Source organism: Onychostruthus taczanowskii, unplaced genomic scaffold, assembly GCF_017590055.1.
Source record: "Onychostruthus taczanowskii isolate IOZ18803 unplaced genomic scaffold, ASM1759005v1 scaffold46, whole genome shotgun sequence".
In the NCBI taxonomy this organism is placed as follows: domain Eukaryota; kingdom Metazoa; phylum Chordata; class Aves; order Passeriformes; family Passeridae; genus Onychostruthus; species Onychostruthus taczanowskii.
Genome location: NW_024502125.1, coordinates 2,857,359 through 2,874,689, shown reverse-complemented (window position 1 = coordinate 2,874,689; position 17,331 = coordinate 2,857,359). Strand labels below are relative to the sequence as shown.

General features: G+C 35.4%; 1 protein-coding gene across 1 annotated transcript in view; it reads right to left on the bottom strand.

Annotated features, from left to right (window-relative positions):
• The window catches only part of CWC27 (CWC27 spliceosome associated cyclophilin), a 95,505-nt gene that overhangs the window by 76,641 nt on the left and 1,533 nt on the right, over positions 1 to 17,331 (bottom strand). The window contains exons 3-10 of the mRNA XM_041414613.1: positions 16,291 to 16,403; positions 14,950 to 15,093; positions 14,134 to 14,232; positions 13,871 to 13,974; positions 12,842 to 12,911; positions 10,311 to 10,390; positions 8,111 to 8,144; positions 4,114 to 4,289 (exon numbers count right to left, since the gene is read on the bottom strand). Coding sequence (XP_041270547.1) covers positions 4,114 to 4,289; positions 8,111 to 8,144; positions 10,311 to 10,390; positions 12,842 to 12,911; positions 13,871 to 13,974; positions 14,134 to 14,232; positions 14,950 to 15,093; positions 16,291 to 16,403 — 820 coding nt within the window. The remainder of the gene's footprint in view (positions 1 to 4,113; positions 4,290 to 8,110; positions 8,145 to 10,310; positions 10,391 to 12,841; positions 12,912 to 13,870; positions 13,975 to 14,133; positions 14,233 to 14,949; positions 15,094 to 16,290; positions 16,404 to 17,331) is intronic.

Sequence of the window (17,331 nt, the reverse complement as noted above, 5' to 3'; positions counted from 1 at the left end):
CATACAATGTCTATTTTCTGGTGCTAAGCTGAAAAACTGGGAGACAAACTCTATTGTTGGACAAAGCCTCATAGTAAGTTACACTTAGTTTAAGAAAATGCTAGTAGGATTAGAAGTACAGTTATTAAATTTAAAATAGTAGTTTTGTGAAGAAATATATCTGTTCACATAGAAACAGATGAAACTTAACATTCCAAAGTAAATAAGTAGCTCTAAATATATGGTATTTGCATCACATTATTACACTTATTAACAGCCAACATTAACAGAAAAGTAGCTTGCTGAACACAAGACAAGACACTAGATTAAGTTTAAATAAGTAGAAACATATAGATACACATTTTTACTACTTTTCTCTGTGTAATGCTTGCATTATAAGGTAACAAGCACACAGTAATACATATAAAACAACGTATTTTAACATAAATTATTAATTTACAAATACAAAATATCTAACTCATTGTTTATAACAACTGCAGATTTATAAAGAGAAAAGTTTTGATGTCAAGATCTTTTAAAAAAGATTTCCATGTGATCATGTAAAATTACCTTTGGCTTTTCCACACCACAGTACTATATGAGCACCTTAGAAAAGCAAGCTTGCATGCTCAGTGTGGCAATATTTATTCATATTGATGCCAAGAAAACGCTGACGTGTCTTGACAATATTCAATTTTAACTGTACAGTCTGAACTGGATTTAGCATGAACTTGAAACTTTGCCTGGCATTATTAACTATTTTTATTATGATTGTGTCTAGATGACAGGACTGTGGGGGTGTAAGTTTTTGTCCAAGTTATTTCATGTTGTCTTTCAATAAAAAACTAAGCCTGAGGAAGTACACCTTAAAAACTGTTCCAGGTTTCTGCTTTGAGGATGAAGAAACCAATTACTTATATATGCAGAAAATATTACAGAAAATATGTAAAGCTTCACATATTATTTATTTTATCCATGACAAGCAAATGGATACAAGGAAACAACAGGAATGCAAAGGAGTGGCAATAGAGCTATTATAGATTACTTTAATAATTATTAAAGTAGTTAATAGTAATAGTATTTACTGCTATTCATCTCCTTGGGATAATAATCTTTGTGAAACAAAATAAATGTGATTACTTAGCTCAACTGCAAATTACAGGATTATTAAGAGAAAATATACAAGAGGAAACACCAAATTAAATTCAAGTGATATTAACTACTCAAGAAATCAGCTTCTCTGCCTGAATAGTTTAGCTATTTTAAGCACTTATTTCATATTGCCATTTAATACCATATCCATTACAAGGATGCAACTGAACTTGATTATACAGTGAAAAACTGTACAGTCTACTGTATTTCACCCCACACTGCATGTCTTGCAAACAATAAGCACCGAAAATTTTTAAAGCTAGTAAGCAGAAATGTGTAGCATCTGAGCTCCACCTACAGGATGAAAAGAAATGTAAAAGAAATATTTTTAATTCCCAGACTACAAGAAGGCTATTCAGGAAGCCTTCAGATGGTCTTCTCAAGCCACTGCCATTTGACAAACTCAATGCGATGCTGAGAAATTTTATTACTTATGCAATGATGGCAAACACCTCTATCTCTAAACATTCCTATACGTTAACAGCTGTTCTACAGTGTGAAGTTAAGGTTTAAGCTTTCTAAAAAACCCCAGACCAATAGAACTTCTCTAACAACTTGCCAGAATGACTGGAAGGCTCTTTTTCTCAAGTTTTCTTATCTAATACAAAGTTGTCAAGTGTATGAAGCTATTTTAAGAATATACACAAGAGGTTAAAACCCATACTGAAATGACTAAAATTAACTTCACCATTTGAGCACTTCAAGTATGGTTGCATTTAGAAGTGGTATTGGATCTCAGTACCATGAATCTGAGAAAGTATCTATTGTTTCCAGACTGCTTCTCTAAAATAGACCTCGCAAATGCATTTGGATTAAAAGAAACTGGACTGATACAAATGAATACAGTTTTGCAGAACAAGTCATGCATGTTAAAGACAGTACACTGAAACAAATGTTGGTAGAAGTTCAGTTATTCTACTAGCACATTTAAGTATCTGATGAGAAGAAATTTTGATAGATATCAGAAGTTTCTTCCCCCTCTGATATGTCAGTAGACATTACCCTCAAGCTGTGAATAGTCCATCCAACTTGTTGTTTGATATTTACACCTCCCACATCTCTGCTTCTGATCAACACAGGCTTTGACTATAGTAGGTGGTGAACACCCAGGAGTATCTATTAAACATCGCTAGTACACTGAGAAAATAGTCACTATTTCAGACAATGAAACTTGATACTGTTTGTCTTACTTTATCTAAACAGACCTCAAATGTAAAAACACATTATTTATAACAAACAATATCGTGCCTTTGATTTTCATGCCAGAGGACTGCAGACAATTATTTGGAAAACAGTAAGTCTAGAAATTTATGTTAGTTGGGATACTAAGCAGTATTTCCCAAGACTATGGCTCTCAACTGCTAAAAATGAAACCAATAAAAGCCTCTTCTGAGTTAAGATAACCCATTTGGCTTTAATACTATTACTACTGCATCCCTGAAAGAGCAGAATAACCACAAACAGAGCACATTGACCAACCACACGTAGAGCCAGCAGCTGACAGACTGACTACACAAATGTCTCTTGAAATAAGCTGTAACATGATGCAAGCTTGTGCCTTGACTACCTCCTTCCTAAGGGAGGTAGTTTTGCATTCTCCTCATGCTACTCAAACTTCCTATTACACCTTAGTCCATTTTGTTTCCAGCAGCCATTCTAATAAAACCCCAGGGACAATTAAACAGATTGGTGCACAGGTACTTGGACAGACAGGTAGGTAGAAAATATGTACAGATTCCAAAGCCCTTTGCTGTTGTAAAGAAGTTATTCGGCTGCCATATAGCTCAAGGTTCTTTTTCAGAAAGAGCTTTTCTTAGAGGCCTTCAAATTTCTAGATCCTTGCCTCCACCACTGAATATGGCTATTTAATGCTAAATTATAATTGCTTATTCTCCCCAGCCAAGAACAATTCATTGACTCTGAGAGGCTTAACATCTTGTCAATCTCAGCCACAGGACTAGGAACCAGATTTTGGGATTGAAGTTATTCATCATACTTATTGATCTCCACTTCCTGTGGACCATCTGTCTACAGCAGCGATAGTACAGCCGCCAACTCCCAAAGCAACACACAACTCCAATGACAACAGAAAGAAAAGTCAGGGGATCTGTTTTACAAGATGTTCTGTACATGTTCTTTAAAAAAGTACATAGTTATATGTAACATAGCCATACAATCACGATACTCTATTTTATGTACTGCAATTTGTGCTATATGTACTGCTATATGTACTAATATGTACTGCTCTTCCTGAGAGAAAGGAAAACTGAAACACAGAAAACCAGTGCTCCAGAATTAGAGTTTCATGCTGGTTTCAGCTGAGGTGGAGCTAATTTTCTCTGCAGTAGCCAGCATGAGGCAGTGTTTTGGACTTGTGTTGAACACAGAGCTGTTATATAGAGAGCCAAAGCCTTTTTTGCTTTTGGTGCAAGCAGGAGAAATGGAGTGTCTGGGAGTTATGAGAAGACAAAGCCAGGACAGGTGGCCCCAATTGACAAAAGAGGTATTTCAGGCCATGTGACACCATAATCAGTATAAAAAGTGGTAAGAAGAAGGATCAACTGAGTTGGTAGAGATGTTTACAAACACTGGCACAACTAAATTACATGACAGGAATCTATGCTTTTATGTCTGTAAAGAAAAATGGATGTGTCTACTGCAGTGTTGGAAAGCTGGTATACTGCAAGGATGAGTACTGTGTTATACCAGACTTCACTGGATCACTCTACTTTCTGTGAGTCTCAGTGGTGGACAGCTATTATGTGTTACTACTATGTGTTAACACAGGTAATGAAGCTGCTAAACTCAATCTTACAACTGAGAAGAAAGACAAAGTAAAGACTGACAAATACATATAAATACACTTCATTTCTAACTTGCAGGGAAAAAGAAAACTCCCATACAAGGAATCAATAAATTTTGAAAATCTTAAAACTGTAAATAATCTAAAGAAAAGCACCTACCAAACAACACAATCCTTACCTGCGACTAGTTGTTTTCCTTTCTGTCTTGGTTTCTTCCTCTTGAAGTTGCTGTTTAGTATTTTCACTTGTATCAATTTTCAGTTTCTTGGCAATGCGTTCCTTTATTTGAAATCTCTCATGACTAGCAGCTTCATCTTCTACACTATCAGCATCTTCATCATGTTCCTCTTCATCCTTTATTGATTTAAAATGATAAAACTACTTTAGATTTTTTTTCAGTACAGAATACTAAATACAGAAATCTTTTTTTTAATAAATATAACATTTTCCAAGAAAAAAGCAAACTTTTCAAACAAATATATCCTCATTTGCTTCAGAAGTAACAAAAAATTACAGACATGACAGTTTCTTTTCCATACACAATTACTTATGTGTAAGGGTTAAAAAACCAAAAACAGCCTGTTCTAGACTATTAACTCTTACAGGTCTACAGAGGACATCACAGCAGTGTGATATTACCTGTACCATTGTTCATGAATCCAAAATTTGATTGAGACAATACCACTGTCTCAATGGTATTGAGACATGATGATATCATCTTTCATTTTCCACTAAAAGGGAGAATTAACTCCCTACCACATGGCTGTACTACAGTCATGAAGGGATAGAAGAGGTTAGCTCATCAGCTCCTATTAGGGAATTTACAAATACTAAATTGATCATAACAAGCTGTGAAAACCTGTGGAATCAATCATTGCAGCTTGCTATAGAGGTCAAACGAGAGGCCTCAGGCCTCCATGCCTAGCACAGGTAGGCAAAAGGGGATAAAGCACCTTGGACCAAAGACATTTGAAGGGAGAAATAGTTGGAGAATGAACAAGTGGCCTGACTAGACCGAGGGATCTAAGTCTGACTATTTCCTTCATTGAAGAAGGAAGTCTGTATGAACCTTAATTGAAGAATGACAACTTGAAGATGACACGTTATATCTTTTCACATTTACTTTGGAGTGATCCTCATCAGCAAAAGGAAAGTGTAAGATGCCATGTGATTCTACTTTTAGCCAAAGAAAGAAAGGACACTTAGAAACAGCAATCTGGAGGACTACACAGGAGACTGCCAGAATGTAAGCACTTGGGAAGGAAGAACATGTACATGTCCTGGGTGTGACACACAGGTAGGAGGAACAGTAGCATGAAGATCATGTCCATAAACATGAAAGAGGATAGAATAAAAAAAGTAAAAGCAGCAAGACGCAAAATTTGGGAATGGAAGAAAAAAACCAATAATTGGATTTCAGAAATTGTAGTAGAGTCACTGTTTAGGAATCTTTAGACTACTATGCTTAGATTCGAGATTTAGACAAGACAAGATCAGTCAGAAATAAGAAAGAAGTCTCTGAATATTCAGCACAGTAAAAGAGCTGAATATTTTGCCAACGAAAAGACTGAAAGGTTGTTAGAGGAGTTTTGTGTGTTCCTTTTTAACAGGGGAAGAGAAAACTGAAACAGGGTTAGCATTTCCCTTAATTTACCAGAAAAATACTATTTGACAGAGGAGATAATGAAACTTTCTAGAAGATTTGCTTACATGATACCTGACTACAGACCTCAATAGCAGAGGGAGGTCCAAAAAAAAAAAGTGACAGGACTGTGTTTTAAGTCTTTAACAGTCAAGGATAAAGACAGACTCCTGGTGGAGATTTGACTAGGGCTTAGTCACTGACACACAATTAATTGTACAGGAGAACAAAATGGAATAAAAATGTACAACTCTAGACAAATAGCATTGGCTAAGTAGCAAGATAGTTAAAATTGCAGATAATTGAGTAACAGGAAGAGGGTTGGAGAGACAAAATGGTTTAACCTGTCCCACTTGGCTAAATCCCCTACTTCCCAAACCAGGCATCAGCCCCAGTTTGCACAGTATTTCACCATTTTTCTTCTAGAAATACACTGCTTTCCCTCCTGCACCTCTACTCTTTTCTCCTGCCCAGTCTCCTCCTTCAGTCCCTCTCTCTCTCACTAAGTCCATCTGATATCAACAAACAGATCTAACAACAGATTAAATAATTCAGACTGAACTGCATGGCACCTCAAAAGGGAAGAGGCTCTTCCGTTGGCTGACAGTTGCTCTCCATGTGACACAGAAATGCAAAACTGCCTGCCTGAGAGCTATACTACTTCTTGCTGCTGATATTAGCTGGGTGGAGTTGCCCTATTCTTCTCCTTAATATGAAAATAAAAATGGTAATGAGACATTTTGCGACAGAATGACTACTGGCTACTGTAGGTAATATGATTTTCCCATTTAAGGAGATTATTAAACTGAGGGGTGGATAACTAATTTTATCTACACACAGTACTGCATGAAACTTACTATTCAGCAACAGACAGACAAATAGGGAGAGGAAAAGAAATTGTGCAGAAAAGAAATGTCACTGGTGAGAAAAAATTTTGTTGATACATTTCATATAATGTTTTCATTAATGACTTGGGCTCAAAAATAATCCTAAGAAACAACTATGAGGTAGTGCTAATACAAAGGCTGTCTCAAAGAATTAGATGTATAAATTTGAGGACTGCAGTAAGAAAAACAGGATGGTATTTAATAGCATGAACAGCAAGGCCAGATGCTTAGGGAATACTAACAAGACTTTCTCTTACATGCTATGGGCTTGTAAGTGGGGGAAGTAGGCAAATCTGGAAGAATTATTCGCTCCCAGGTTTGGCTATAAAACTACCAACATGTTGCAGCTGTGTAAATGCAAAAGTGATACTGTGATGCCTTAATTAAAATAACTCCAAGAGAGATCATAAAATATTAGTACCACTTCAAAGACCCAGGTAACTGCCTGAAGTGCTAGATCTTAGCTAAAATCTTAAATGCGGTGAAATCTAAAGAGAACGTTTCTCCAGGAAAAAATGAGAAAAAGCCTTCATATTTCCAACTTTGGCTTAATTAGGTACATTTATTTAAATTTTTATTCTTCAACCTAATACATCCATGTTCTACACTCCCCAAATCCAGTTTGCTTAAGAAAGGGATATTTGAGTATCTGAAGAATTACTAATTAAATAGCATTCTCCAAACCCTTGTAACACTAAAATGCTCCTATACAGCAGGAATTGCAAAGGAGAAGAATGAAAAAGCCTGAATTCATAGCCTTGCGAAAAAAGGAAAGGCATGTAAGCAGATGTTTTTTTCTAGGCACATGAATGTGACAGACTGTGCTCTTCCTTTACTTCCCCTGTGTCAACATATGTATGTTAACTACATACAATGTAGTTAACACTTGTGCATGACAGACAGATATAGAAAACAATACTTTCCAGGATTCAATTAGGTGAATGAGAGATTACAGTCCTAGTCATATCTTATATCCTTATTGCAACAGCAATTCAAAGGGGTTCACCCATGATCTGTGGTTGGAGACAGAGACATACTTCAGGCAACAAGCTTATGTTTACCTGCACCATGTATGACAACTTTCTTCTACTTAAACTGCCCCCATGTTTAGCTGAATGTTACTGCTTGACTATGCAAATTCCACGTCTTTCAGAGGCGACAGTCTTCAACAATACAATTTCACTGCTACAATTTAATAATTCACTGAGCTTTTCTTCTCTTGAAGAAATCTTTCAAACAGGACTCTGACTCACATGCAGACTTATCCTCAAACATTGCGATTAAATAACTATTCATGACAAACTTGATTTTAATTATTTTTTAAGAAGCAGTTTCAGAGTTTTTATCACACTGGTGGTTTGTCACCCTGTGGTACACAACCCATATCACATATTCCTATATAACCAATCTACTGACTGAAATACAATATAACCAGTTTCTATAAAAGGTAGCAGGCAGTATGCTAATTCTACCCTGCCCTGAATAGCCAAGCCTTAGAGCTTAGAGAGAGCCTTCACACTTTTGCCAGAAATCTGACTTGAGCTAGTTCTTAAAGATCTCTAAAGTAACATTTGTTACCCAAAGGAAATCTTATCTGCTCACAGTAAAAAACAAAGAATTATAAGTAAAAAAATAAAAATACTTGCCTCACTCAAATCCTTTTCTTCATTTGCCACTTCACTAAAAGAAAAAGAACAATAACTACTTTGAAATGCTAGAGGAGATTCAAAATATTATTTAAAACCCAACATTTCTTAAATAACAAAAAATTGTTAGACACCTGAAATTTTAGTGAGCTTAAAACAAGGGCATTAATACAATGGAGAAATCTTATCTTGAGAACCCTATCCTATCCTACCAAGCAAATCTTGAGCTATTCAAGCAAAACACTAATATGTATGGTTAAAATAACCAAAACTCAGTTGAGATGTTTTTGATCTCATTTATCAAAACAATTACTAGCATTTCATTGCAACTAGTTTATATTTTGGAAGATGCATTTTACTGATACTTAAGTTTAACATCAAGATTTAAATTTGTTATACAGCTACAGCTTGGTGAATTAAAAAAGAAATTATCTGAATACACTAAGGCTAACACACCTACTGTTAATTATCACAAACTAATAATAAGAGCCCTTGAACCATTTTAGCCCATATTCCAAAAAAAAAAAAAAAAAAAAAAAAAGTTATGCTAGAGAAAAACCAAGGAATATTAAATAAGTCTCAAAAGTCAAGACTTTGAAGTGTGCTCAAGCAATCAATAAGTAATCAAGATCACTAAAGAAACCTAGATGTGTTGCAGTCAATGACACTGTTTAATAAAGTGCTGCATCTGGGTCAGCACAATTGCTGACATCAGTGCAGACGGGATGAATGGACTGAGAGCAGCCCAGCAGGGAGGACCTGGGGGTGCTGGTGGATGAAGCCCAGAAAGCCAATTGTGCCCTGGGCTGCATCCAGAGCAGTGTGGACAGCAGGGCCAGGGAGGGGATTCTGCCCCTCTGCTCTGCTCTGCTGAGACCCCACCTGCAGGGCTGCAGCAGCTCTGGGGTCACAGCACAGGAAGGACATGGACCTGCTGGAGGGAGTCCAGAGGAGAGGCATGAAAATGATCACCTCTCCAATGGGGAAAGGCATGATTGTTCAGCCTGGAGAAGAGAAGACTCCAGGGACACCTTACAGCATGCAGCCTTTACATACCTAACATGGATTTGTAAGATGGGGACAGAATTTTTAGCAAGGCCTGTTGTGAAGGAACAAGGGGTAGTGGTTTTAAACCAGAAGAGGGTAAATTCAGACTAAACACAAGGAAGATGTTTTTTTATGATGTGGATTGTGAGACACTGGAGCAGGTTGCCCAGAGAGGTGGTAAATGCTCCACTCCTGGAAACATTCAAGGCCAGGTTGAATGGGACTCTGCACAATCTGATCTAGGTTAAGATGTCCCTGCTCACTAAAGGGAGGTTGGATATGACAAATTATAATGGTTTCTTCCAAACCAACTAGTCTAGAATTCTAAGATAAGCAAATTCTTGGAGTAAACATATTTTCATGCAATTTTCTCACTTTATAACTTAACTGTGATTAAAATCAGAATTTATAAAGTACTAAAAATAGACAGAGAAGAAAACCAAGTTTATTCAAGAACACAGGTTTATGATTAACCTGATAATTTGTTTGTTCATTAGATTTGGAAAACAATATATTTTCAAGCACAAGCAGAGTTACAGAGTTGGGAAAAGCAACACTCTAGAATAATCACAGCAAAGAACATCTTCAACATGAAGAAAATTTAAGTATCTATAAAAGTTTAGGCTATGAAAGAGATACTCTAAGAAAGGACAGTGGTAAAGAGAGGTATAAAAGTGACTGTCAGCTCACTTTCTCTTCCAGAATGAGAGTTAGAATTTATGAAATGTAAATGCTCTAGTAGCATCCAGGTTCAGAACAAAAAGGGGAGATACTTCTTCCTGTAGTGGACAGGATGGTGTGAACTGAAGCAATGTTACAAGAGATATAATACACAGTTTTAGGAGAGATCTTAACAGTTATTAAATAGATAAACCACATCAAACTGACTGTCTTCTGAGGTGAAAGTTGATGGAGGCTGGGAGACTACTCAGGTAAATGTTACATTTGGACTGCTTTTACTCTACCGGGCATCACTGATGGCCAGTGGTAGCTTAGTGGTCTAGAGAAATACTTGGTCTGATCTAGCACTGGCACTCTTCATTTTTTAATGAGTTATGTGAATTGACATTTCTTAGATGAGCATACATGCTGATAATTTGGTATAAGATATTGAAAGTAGATCTGTTCTAGAAATTGGAAATCACATGCTAACCTTTTGACAGCCGGAACTGAGCTAAGATGTGGATCATCCTTCAGGAGATCATGACTACTTTTACTTTTTCCCTTCATGCTCTGTTAAAAGAAAAAGAAAAAAGTTATTACTCATTTCAGTTTAAGAGGCTAGATAGTGAAAAAGGATTGTGGTAAGAAAATCATAACTTGTTTCTTTTTAGCTTTAGCCTATCCAGTAAGCATAAGCACTTTTAAGAACAGAAGGAAAAGAAAGTGCTCCAAAAAGAGAAACATCAAACTGACTCCACAAATTTATTTTTGCAATAGCAATGCACTTAGTTTTAAAGGATAGAGAGAGAGAGGGGAAAATAAAAGATAATTTTTAGTCATGTACAATCATTACACATCATAAAGATGGTAGGTCTAGCCTACCTTGAGTGAATAAAGAGTTAAGAACTTAACTTTCCAATAATGACACAAGACAACTGAAAGAACCACCATGTACAAAACAGTATTTATTAACTGGAAGAACATTAATTGGAACCCTAAGGAAAAAAAAGTCAACAAACTGCAATACGTCAATCTGGAATACATAATTTAAGAATCATTTACTGACACAAGCAGTCAAATAAATCGAACACATAAGGTCTTCAGGCATATAGACTGCAGTTAGAAAGCATTCTACATGCTATTCTGAAAAAAAAATTAATTTTCAGAGAAAAATCAGACTGAAAATCTCTGCTGCAGGAACAGTCTATATTATGACCTGTACTGTGAATGTCTCAATTGCAGATGCATTGTCTAATGATTTTGGGAAGACATTAGACATGTAGACAAAATCTTACTCATTTAACTGTAACTACAACTTTTTATTATGTAGAAAACAAAGACTAACACATTCAGCAACATGAAAAGATAATTCCTTCATTAAGGAAGGGGTGATGTGTTTGGAGTGGTGGTGAGGCTGTGTATGGCAAAGTGCTCCAAACAGGTACACACAATAAGCAGTTTGGACACTGAAGGCTAACACTAATCAACAACCAGTGGGGGCCCTACAGCCAAATTGCTGACTGCACTAATAGCCTTCATGGCCTTGAGGAGTTTTACCCAGAGCTTCTCTGCCCTTCTTAAACAAGCAAGATTTACTGCATCTAGCACCCACAAAAAGCTCATAGGATTCTAAGTTTGCAGGTATCAGAGGATGTCAATAACAACTTTGACCCACCATTTTTCTTATCAAAACCAGAGAATGCAAGTTAGTGCTGATATTCATGTACTTCAGCTTAAACAGATTAAGATAATGTCCAGAACTACAGTGACACTGATCTAGACCTCTTATGAACAAACAATGAGGTATCAAAAATAAGTTTTTATTTTGTTACAAACAATGAAGATAAATTCTTCATAAAGAATTGTTGTGGTTACTTATCTAGCTACAACCAATCCAGAATTTAGTCAGGACAAATATGCAGATGAGATTTCAAGGTTGAGCTGAAAGAGAATATTAAAATACTGAAACTAGGCTTATAATGAAAGCAGCATTCTATTTAGATAATTTTAAACTGAAAACAAGTATTTGGCATGAAAAGAAAGGAAGTCCAAGGAACTGAGTCAAATCTAGTACTACAAGCCAGATAAATAGCAAGAGCAAAACAGTAGATGAGCATATCAAGGTAAACAAGTAAACTTTGTCTGACAGGTAATTTGAAAAAGAAAGAAAAATAGTTAAAGCTGCTGTTGTTATAAATATCTACTATCATTCTGACTGATATCATCTCACTATAATATTGTCCATCATTATTAATGTTTTCCTTTTGTATTTTAGCTAACTTCTGAGGACTAACAACCATTTTTTCACTTATGTGGGTACAGGATGCAGGACCATGTAGCCTGATCACTAACTGAAGCAGTGAGGTGCTGTAGAAAGTCCAGGAATCTAGCGAAACAACTTGGTCAACAGTAGAATGAAATCAGAAATTTATTTAAGAAATTTTTAAACTAGCCTTATTTAAGGGCCAAGTCAGGGAAGGAAATGTTAGAGCAAAGATTACCTGTGCAATCCTGGAATGCGAACACTTCATTATGGTGCACTATTAAATTATGATAATGGGCTATTTTCTCCACAATAACCACACTTCATTTTGCTCACAGATGGATGGACATATGTAAGAAAATGGAGCTAAGCATGCACTGGAAATGCATAAGATGATCCTCAGTATTCAAGTATTTGACCATATAATTGCAATTATAAATAAAGGACTTGAAAAATAATAAAGTACCTATTGCTTCCATGACTTTTAAACAGCAGACATAGATTTATACTATGAAATGTTTTGCTTATGGAAATGTAAAAATTCCATGCAGTAACTAAAGGTACCTTCAAAATCAAGAAAGCTAAAAACTTCTGTTTTTGCAAAATGCAAAAAAGCAGAATCCTAGAAACTGAAGCAACTGCTATTATTATTGTTCAAAATGCAAACGTAAGAAGACTAAAAACTTTAAAGTTTTCTACAAATATGCAGAAAAGGTAATTAGATTGAAAAGACAAATAACAATAATTTGGTACAATACCTGACTAACTCTACTGACTTCTTCCTCTTCTTCTTCAGCTTCTTCCCCAAAGGAAAGCAGGTTAAAGTTTCTTTAAGAGAAAAAATGAAATTTCTAGTAAAATTTAAAATATTGTCTTAGTAACATTCCATTAACTTCAAATATATTACATTCATGTTGTACATGACCTTTCAAAAAAATGTTTTGTCCTGCTAAATGTACCAATTCCAACCAACTACTGCATTTTGCTTTGCAATAAATCATAAATATTCAGAAAAGCATGTTGTACTATACTCCTGAGATAAAACAAGGATAGCAAAGCATCAGTTAAGACACAATTTAAGAAATCTTGTCTTGACTAGCTTTCCCAGATTCTTGAATGCTGACAGTTCTGTTGTATTTTTTTTTCTCAACAGAGCAGCATTCAAGACAGAAGATTTTCAAGATATGACAGCTCAGAAACACATCAATTGTGCACACATTTTCAGAATGCAATTTAAAAAATTCAGAGCTACAATTTTTTTTTTTTCAACAGTTAATTGTTCACATTGCTGGAACCAGTCAGTTGCAACATGTTCTATTTTTATGCAGCAGAACTGACAGCATGCCCACTTTAGAGTTGCTATTACTTTTCATTGCATGTTTGTGAATTTTGATTCACAGAAACTAAAGTTTCCCATGTCAAAATGCCTGCTTTTTGCTAAGTACTTCAGTGGGGGAGAAATGGTATCTGATAAAATAAGTTAAAAAAATCCCAAACAATTGAGCTGCGACTCAGTTACTTCTACCAGTAGGTTTTTAACTGCAGTCAGATGACTGCAGGGACATGGGAAAGATAGTTTGTTGAAAAGAGAAGGTTATCACTATGCATGAAACAGTTACAAGTCAGCAGATGCACAGTAACACTTCGGTCGGAGAAACTAGATTTGCATGATCCCGCCCCCCAGAAACAAGGAAGTGCTTCAAAGGCAGAAATGGAAGTAATAACCGGCCAAGCTACAAATTAAAGGTGAAAGAAAATAAACCACCATTTCTGTTGCATATATTTACTTTGTGCCTTTTACTTTGGACTTTTTACTTTCTTCTTCTGGTTTGTCTTTCTTCAGTTTTCTGTTTGGTCGTGGGACGATGTCATCAAAAGGATTAAACAAAACCTGTTTAAAAAACCAGTATTTAAACACATCTCTAGTAGATATTTTGTCATTAAGTGGTTCAATATTTTAAAACAATATGCAAAAGGACAAGACAAACTTTCTGAACACTATGCACAAAAAAATTTTAAAACGTCTCATTTCAAAACAGAACATGCTCACCTCACTGCTTCTTATTTTGTGCGGACTGAGAGGTCTCTCTTCCTTGTCAACTTCTACTTCAGCCAGGCGCAACATGTTATATATCGTATCCCCTGTAACCTGGCAAAATTACAAAGAAAGGTTTGAAAGTTCATGACTAATTTGTGTTACTTATTCTGTGAAATACAAGGCAATTATTATATAAAAAATCTTGAAAGTACAAGTGCTATAGGAAATATTATCAGCATGTAAGACTTCTAAAAGACAGCAAGTACAATGTACAAAAGTTTGGGTTTTTAAATTTAATGGCAAAAGTTGAAGGAATAGAGGTGGTTTTGAGAATGTAGGCAGATGAAGATGTTGAAGTATTACTGTGAGCTATGAAACGGAAAACAAAAACCACTGAAATAACAAAACTATTTGCTTAATTTTCTTTTAAGTAAATCATGAGAGTGGTAAATTCATCTCATCTTTTTCATCTTCCTGACCCTTCTTGGGTAATTAGAATCTAATTAATTCTAAACAGAATTTTTTAACATGTGATTAGTATTAGATGAATTGATAAATAACAAAGCCATAATAATACGAATAAGATTATTTAAAGGCAGCACAAGATGAAAATACAATTTAGAAGAATAACAACAGCAAGTTAGACAATAACAGGAATAACCCACAGAAACATTTCTACCAGATATAAGAAACAAAGAGAATGGAGACAGCACAGAAAGCACTGAAATAAATTTCAAATGCACATAGGAGCAAACAATATCAAACTTCAGAGAAACTTCTAGCAGTTTCTGTCAGACTTATACTGGGACTCCAATTCATGTAACAGACCTTTCCAAAGATTGTGTGCTTGTTGTTAAGCTCATCTGCACGACCCAATGTAAAGAAAAACTGACTCCCGTTATCATGGGGCCCAGCATTTGCCATAGCAACAAGTCCTCTTCGATTAAATCGCAGTCGTGAGTGGAACTCATCCTGGTAAAAGCAGGACAGAAAAGAGAACGAATTCAGTATAAAACTATCTTTTCATTCCTTTAGCTGCAGAGTGATAGGAGATAGGAGTGATATTACTTACATCAACATGTACACACAGTTTTCTTTTGAATTCAGACAGTAATAAATCCCTAGTATTTTGAAACTCAATGCCAGAATAATATCTAAAAGTTCCTACTATGAGCAGCAAAAATTATTTTTAGTCAGTATTTCTAATCCCTTGTGCCTATAATGATGCCAAAAAATAAACAATCTTCAAAAGAAACCATAAACACACAACGAATAAACACCAAACAAAAAACTAGAAGCTAAAATATCAATAACAGAGACACATTACTAATTAAAAAAAATTAAGTTCTGTCTTGTTAATTTTATTTCTTTTCATTAGTTGCCTAAAAATCGTTATTCACTGTCTTTATTTTAATTTTTTATCCCCACAATATTAACAAAATAAAAAACATCTTAAAAAGTAAGGAAAAGTAAGTTAAAGTAAGTGCATTTCATACACTTCTTGCAAAAATACTACTCGACTATCACTGCATTTACGTGAAAAATTAATTTAAATCCTAATTCATGTAAAGTTACTAAAATCACAATAACAGGTTGTAATAGCAGAGTAATGCAAAAATCCATAGGAATAACATTTTCTGGAATTAGGAAGACAAAATAGGACTCCTTTCAAAGCAAGGAGAACATGATGAATACCTCTGTAACATCACAATGCTAAACAGTGCAATCAATATTGAGATACCACTACTTTGAAGCAGCAATGCTCCTGCAATATTGGTAATTTTTGTTTTGTTCTCTCAGGTACCATTCCCTCCCAAAAACTTCAGGCTCATTCTAGATACAAAAGTCTAGCAGCAAGAAGATGGAAGGCCCAGAAACAGGCTTTGAAGCTTCAGTCACATATTAAAGGTGCCTGCCCCACCAGAAATTGAAGTCAGGCAGAACAGAACACAGCTGCTGAGGATCTGAGCCCCCAGTTATTATACCAGCGTAGCTAGACCTAAGAGCTCTCAATTTAGAACCGCATATTCAAACACACTGAAGCAGAACATGAAGGCAGCTACTGCACAGGTATGCATTTCATATAAGATCTGATTTTTCAGAACTTGGTAGGAAGAACAAAGGATAGAGAATACTAAACAAACTAATGTGTAAATTATAGATACACACCTTGAAAGGAGCTCCATAGACTGACTCTCCTCCTGATCCAGTACCAGTGGGGTCACCCCCTTGAACAATAAAGCCAGGCACTACTCTGTGAAATACTGTGTTATTGTAATACTCTAAAAAATAAGGAAAAAAAAAGAAAAATACATTAAATACAGGTAAGTAGTCTCAAATCCAAACTTTCATACAGATCATGTAGAGATGTTTAAAGACTGAAGTTCCAGAAAGCAAATACTATAACTAGACTCTGCTGCTGGCTTCTATTTCGTTCCCTTCTGCTCTCCACAGACTTACGAAATCACATCCTGTGGTGTCACATGTTTCTTTTACAAAAAATCCTGCCCATCACCAACAAGATGACCTTGATGAATTACAGTCTTTTTGGCTTTTAAGTTTTATTACTGAATGACACTATCAAAATACACCAATTTAAAAGGAGAACTAGAAATGCTGTGCTCTATCCTGGATGTGATCTCACATACAACATTAGCAACATCCATATAGAGATGATTTCCACTTTCACTCACCAGCACAGAACAACTTTCATCACCTATAATGTACTTAAACCAATAATTTTTGCAGAATTAAATATGTGGTACATTTTGCTCTCTAAGCTATGTTTATCTATCTATTTATCTGATAGAGGTTACCAGATCATAAGAAAGCAAAAGGAATGAAACCAAAACTTTACCTAAACAGCAAAACCCTGGTTGATATAATAATAATAATAATAATAATAATAATAATAATAATAATAATAATAATAATAATAATAGTATCTGCAGCACACTGCAAGACAAAGCAGGGTGTGCAAAGTCGTGGATGGTTATACACTGGATATTAATGAGAAATACTTAAATTTATTACAAAGCACAAGAAAATAAAGCCCCCTGAGTATACATGAACCTTCATCATGGGTTAAGAAGGTTCTTTTTGCCATTGCAAAAAGTCTCAACATTAGGGAAAAGAGACTGGACAAAACAGAGTGGATCTGTGCTGGAGGCACAAAGCCTAGACTGCTATTTTTGTTTAACAGATGAAGGC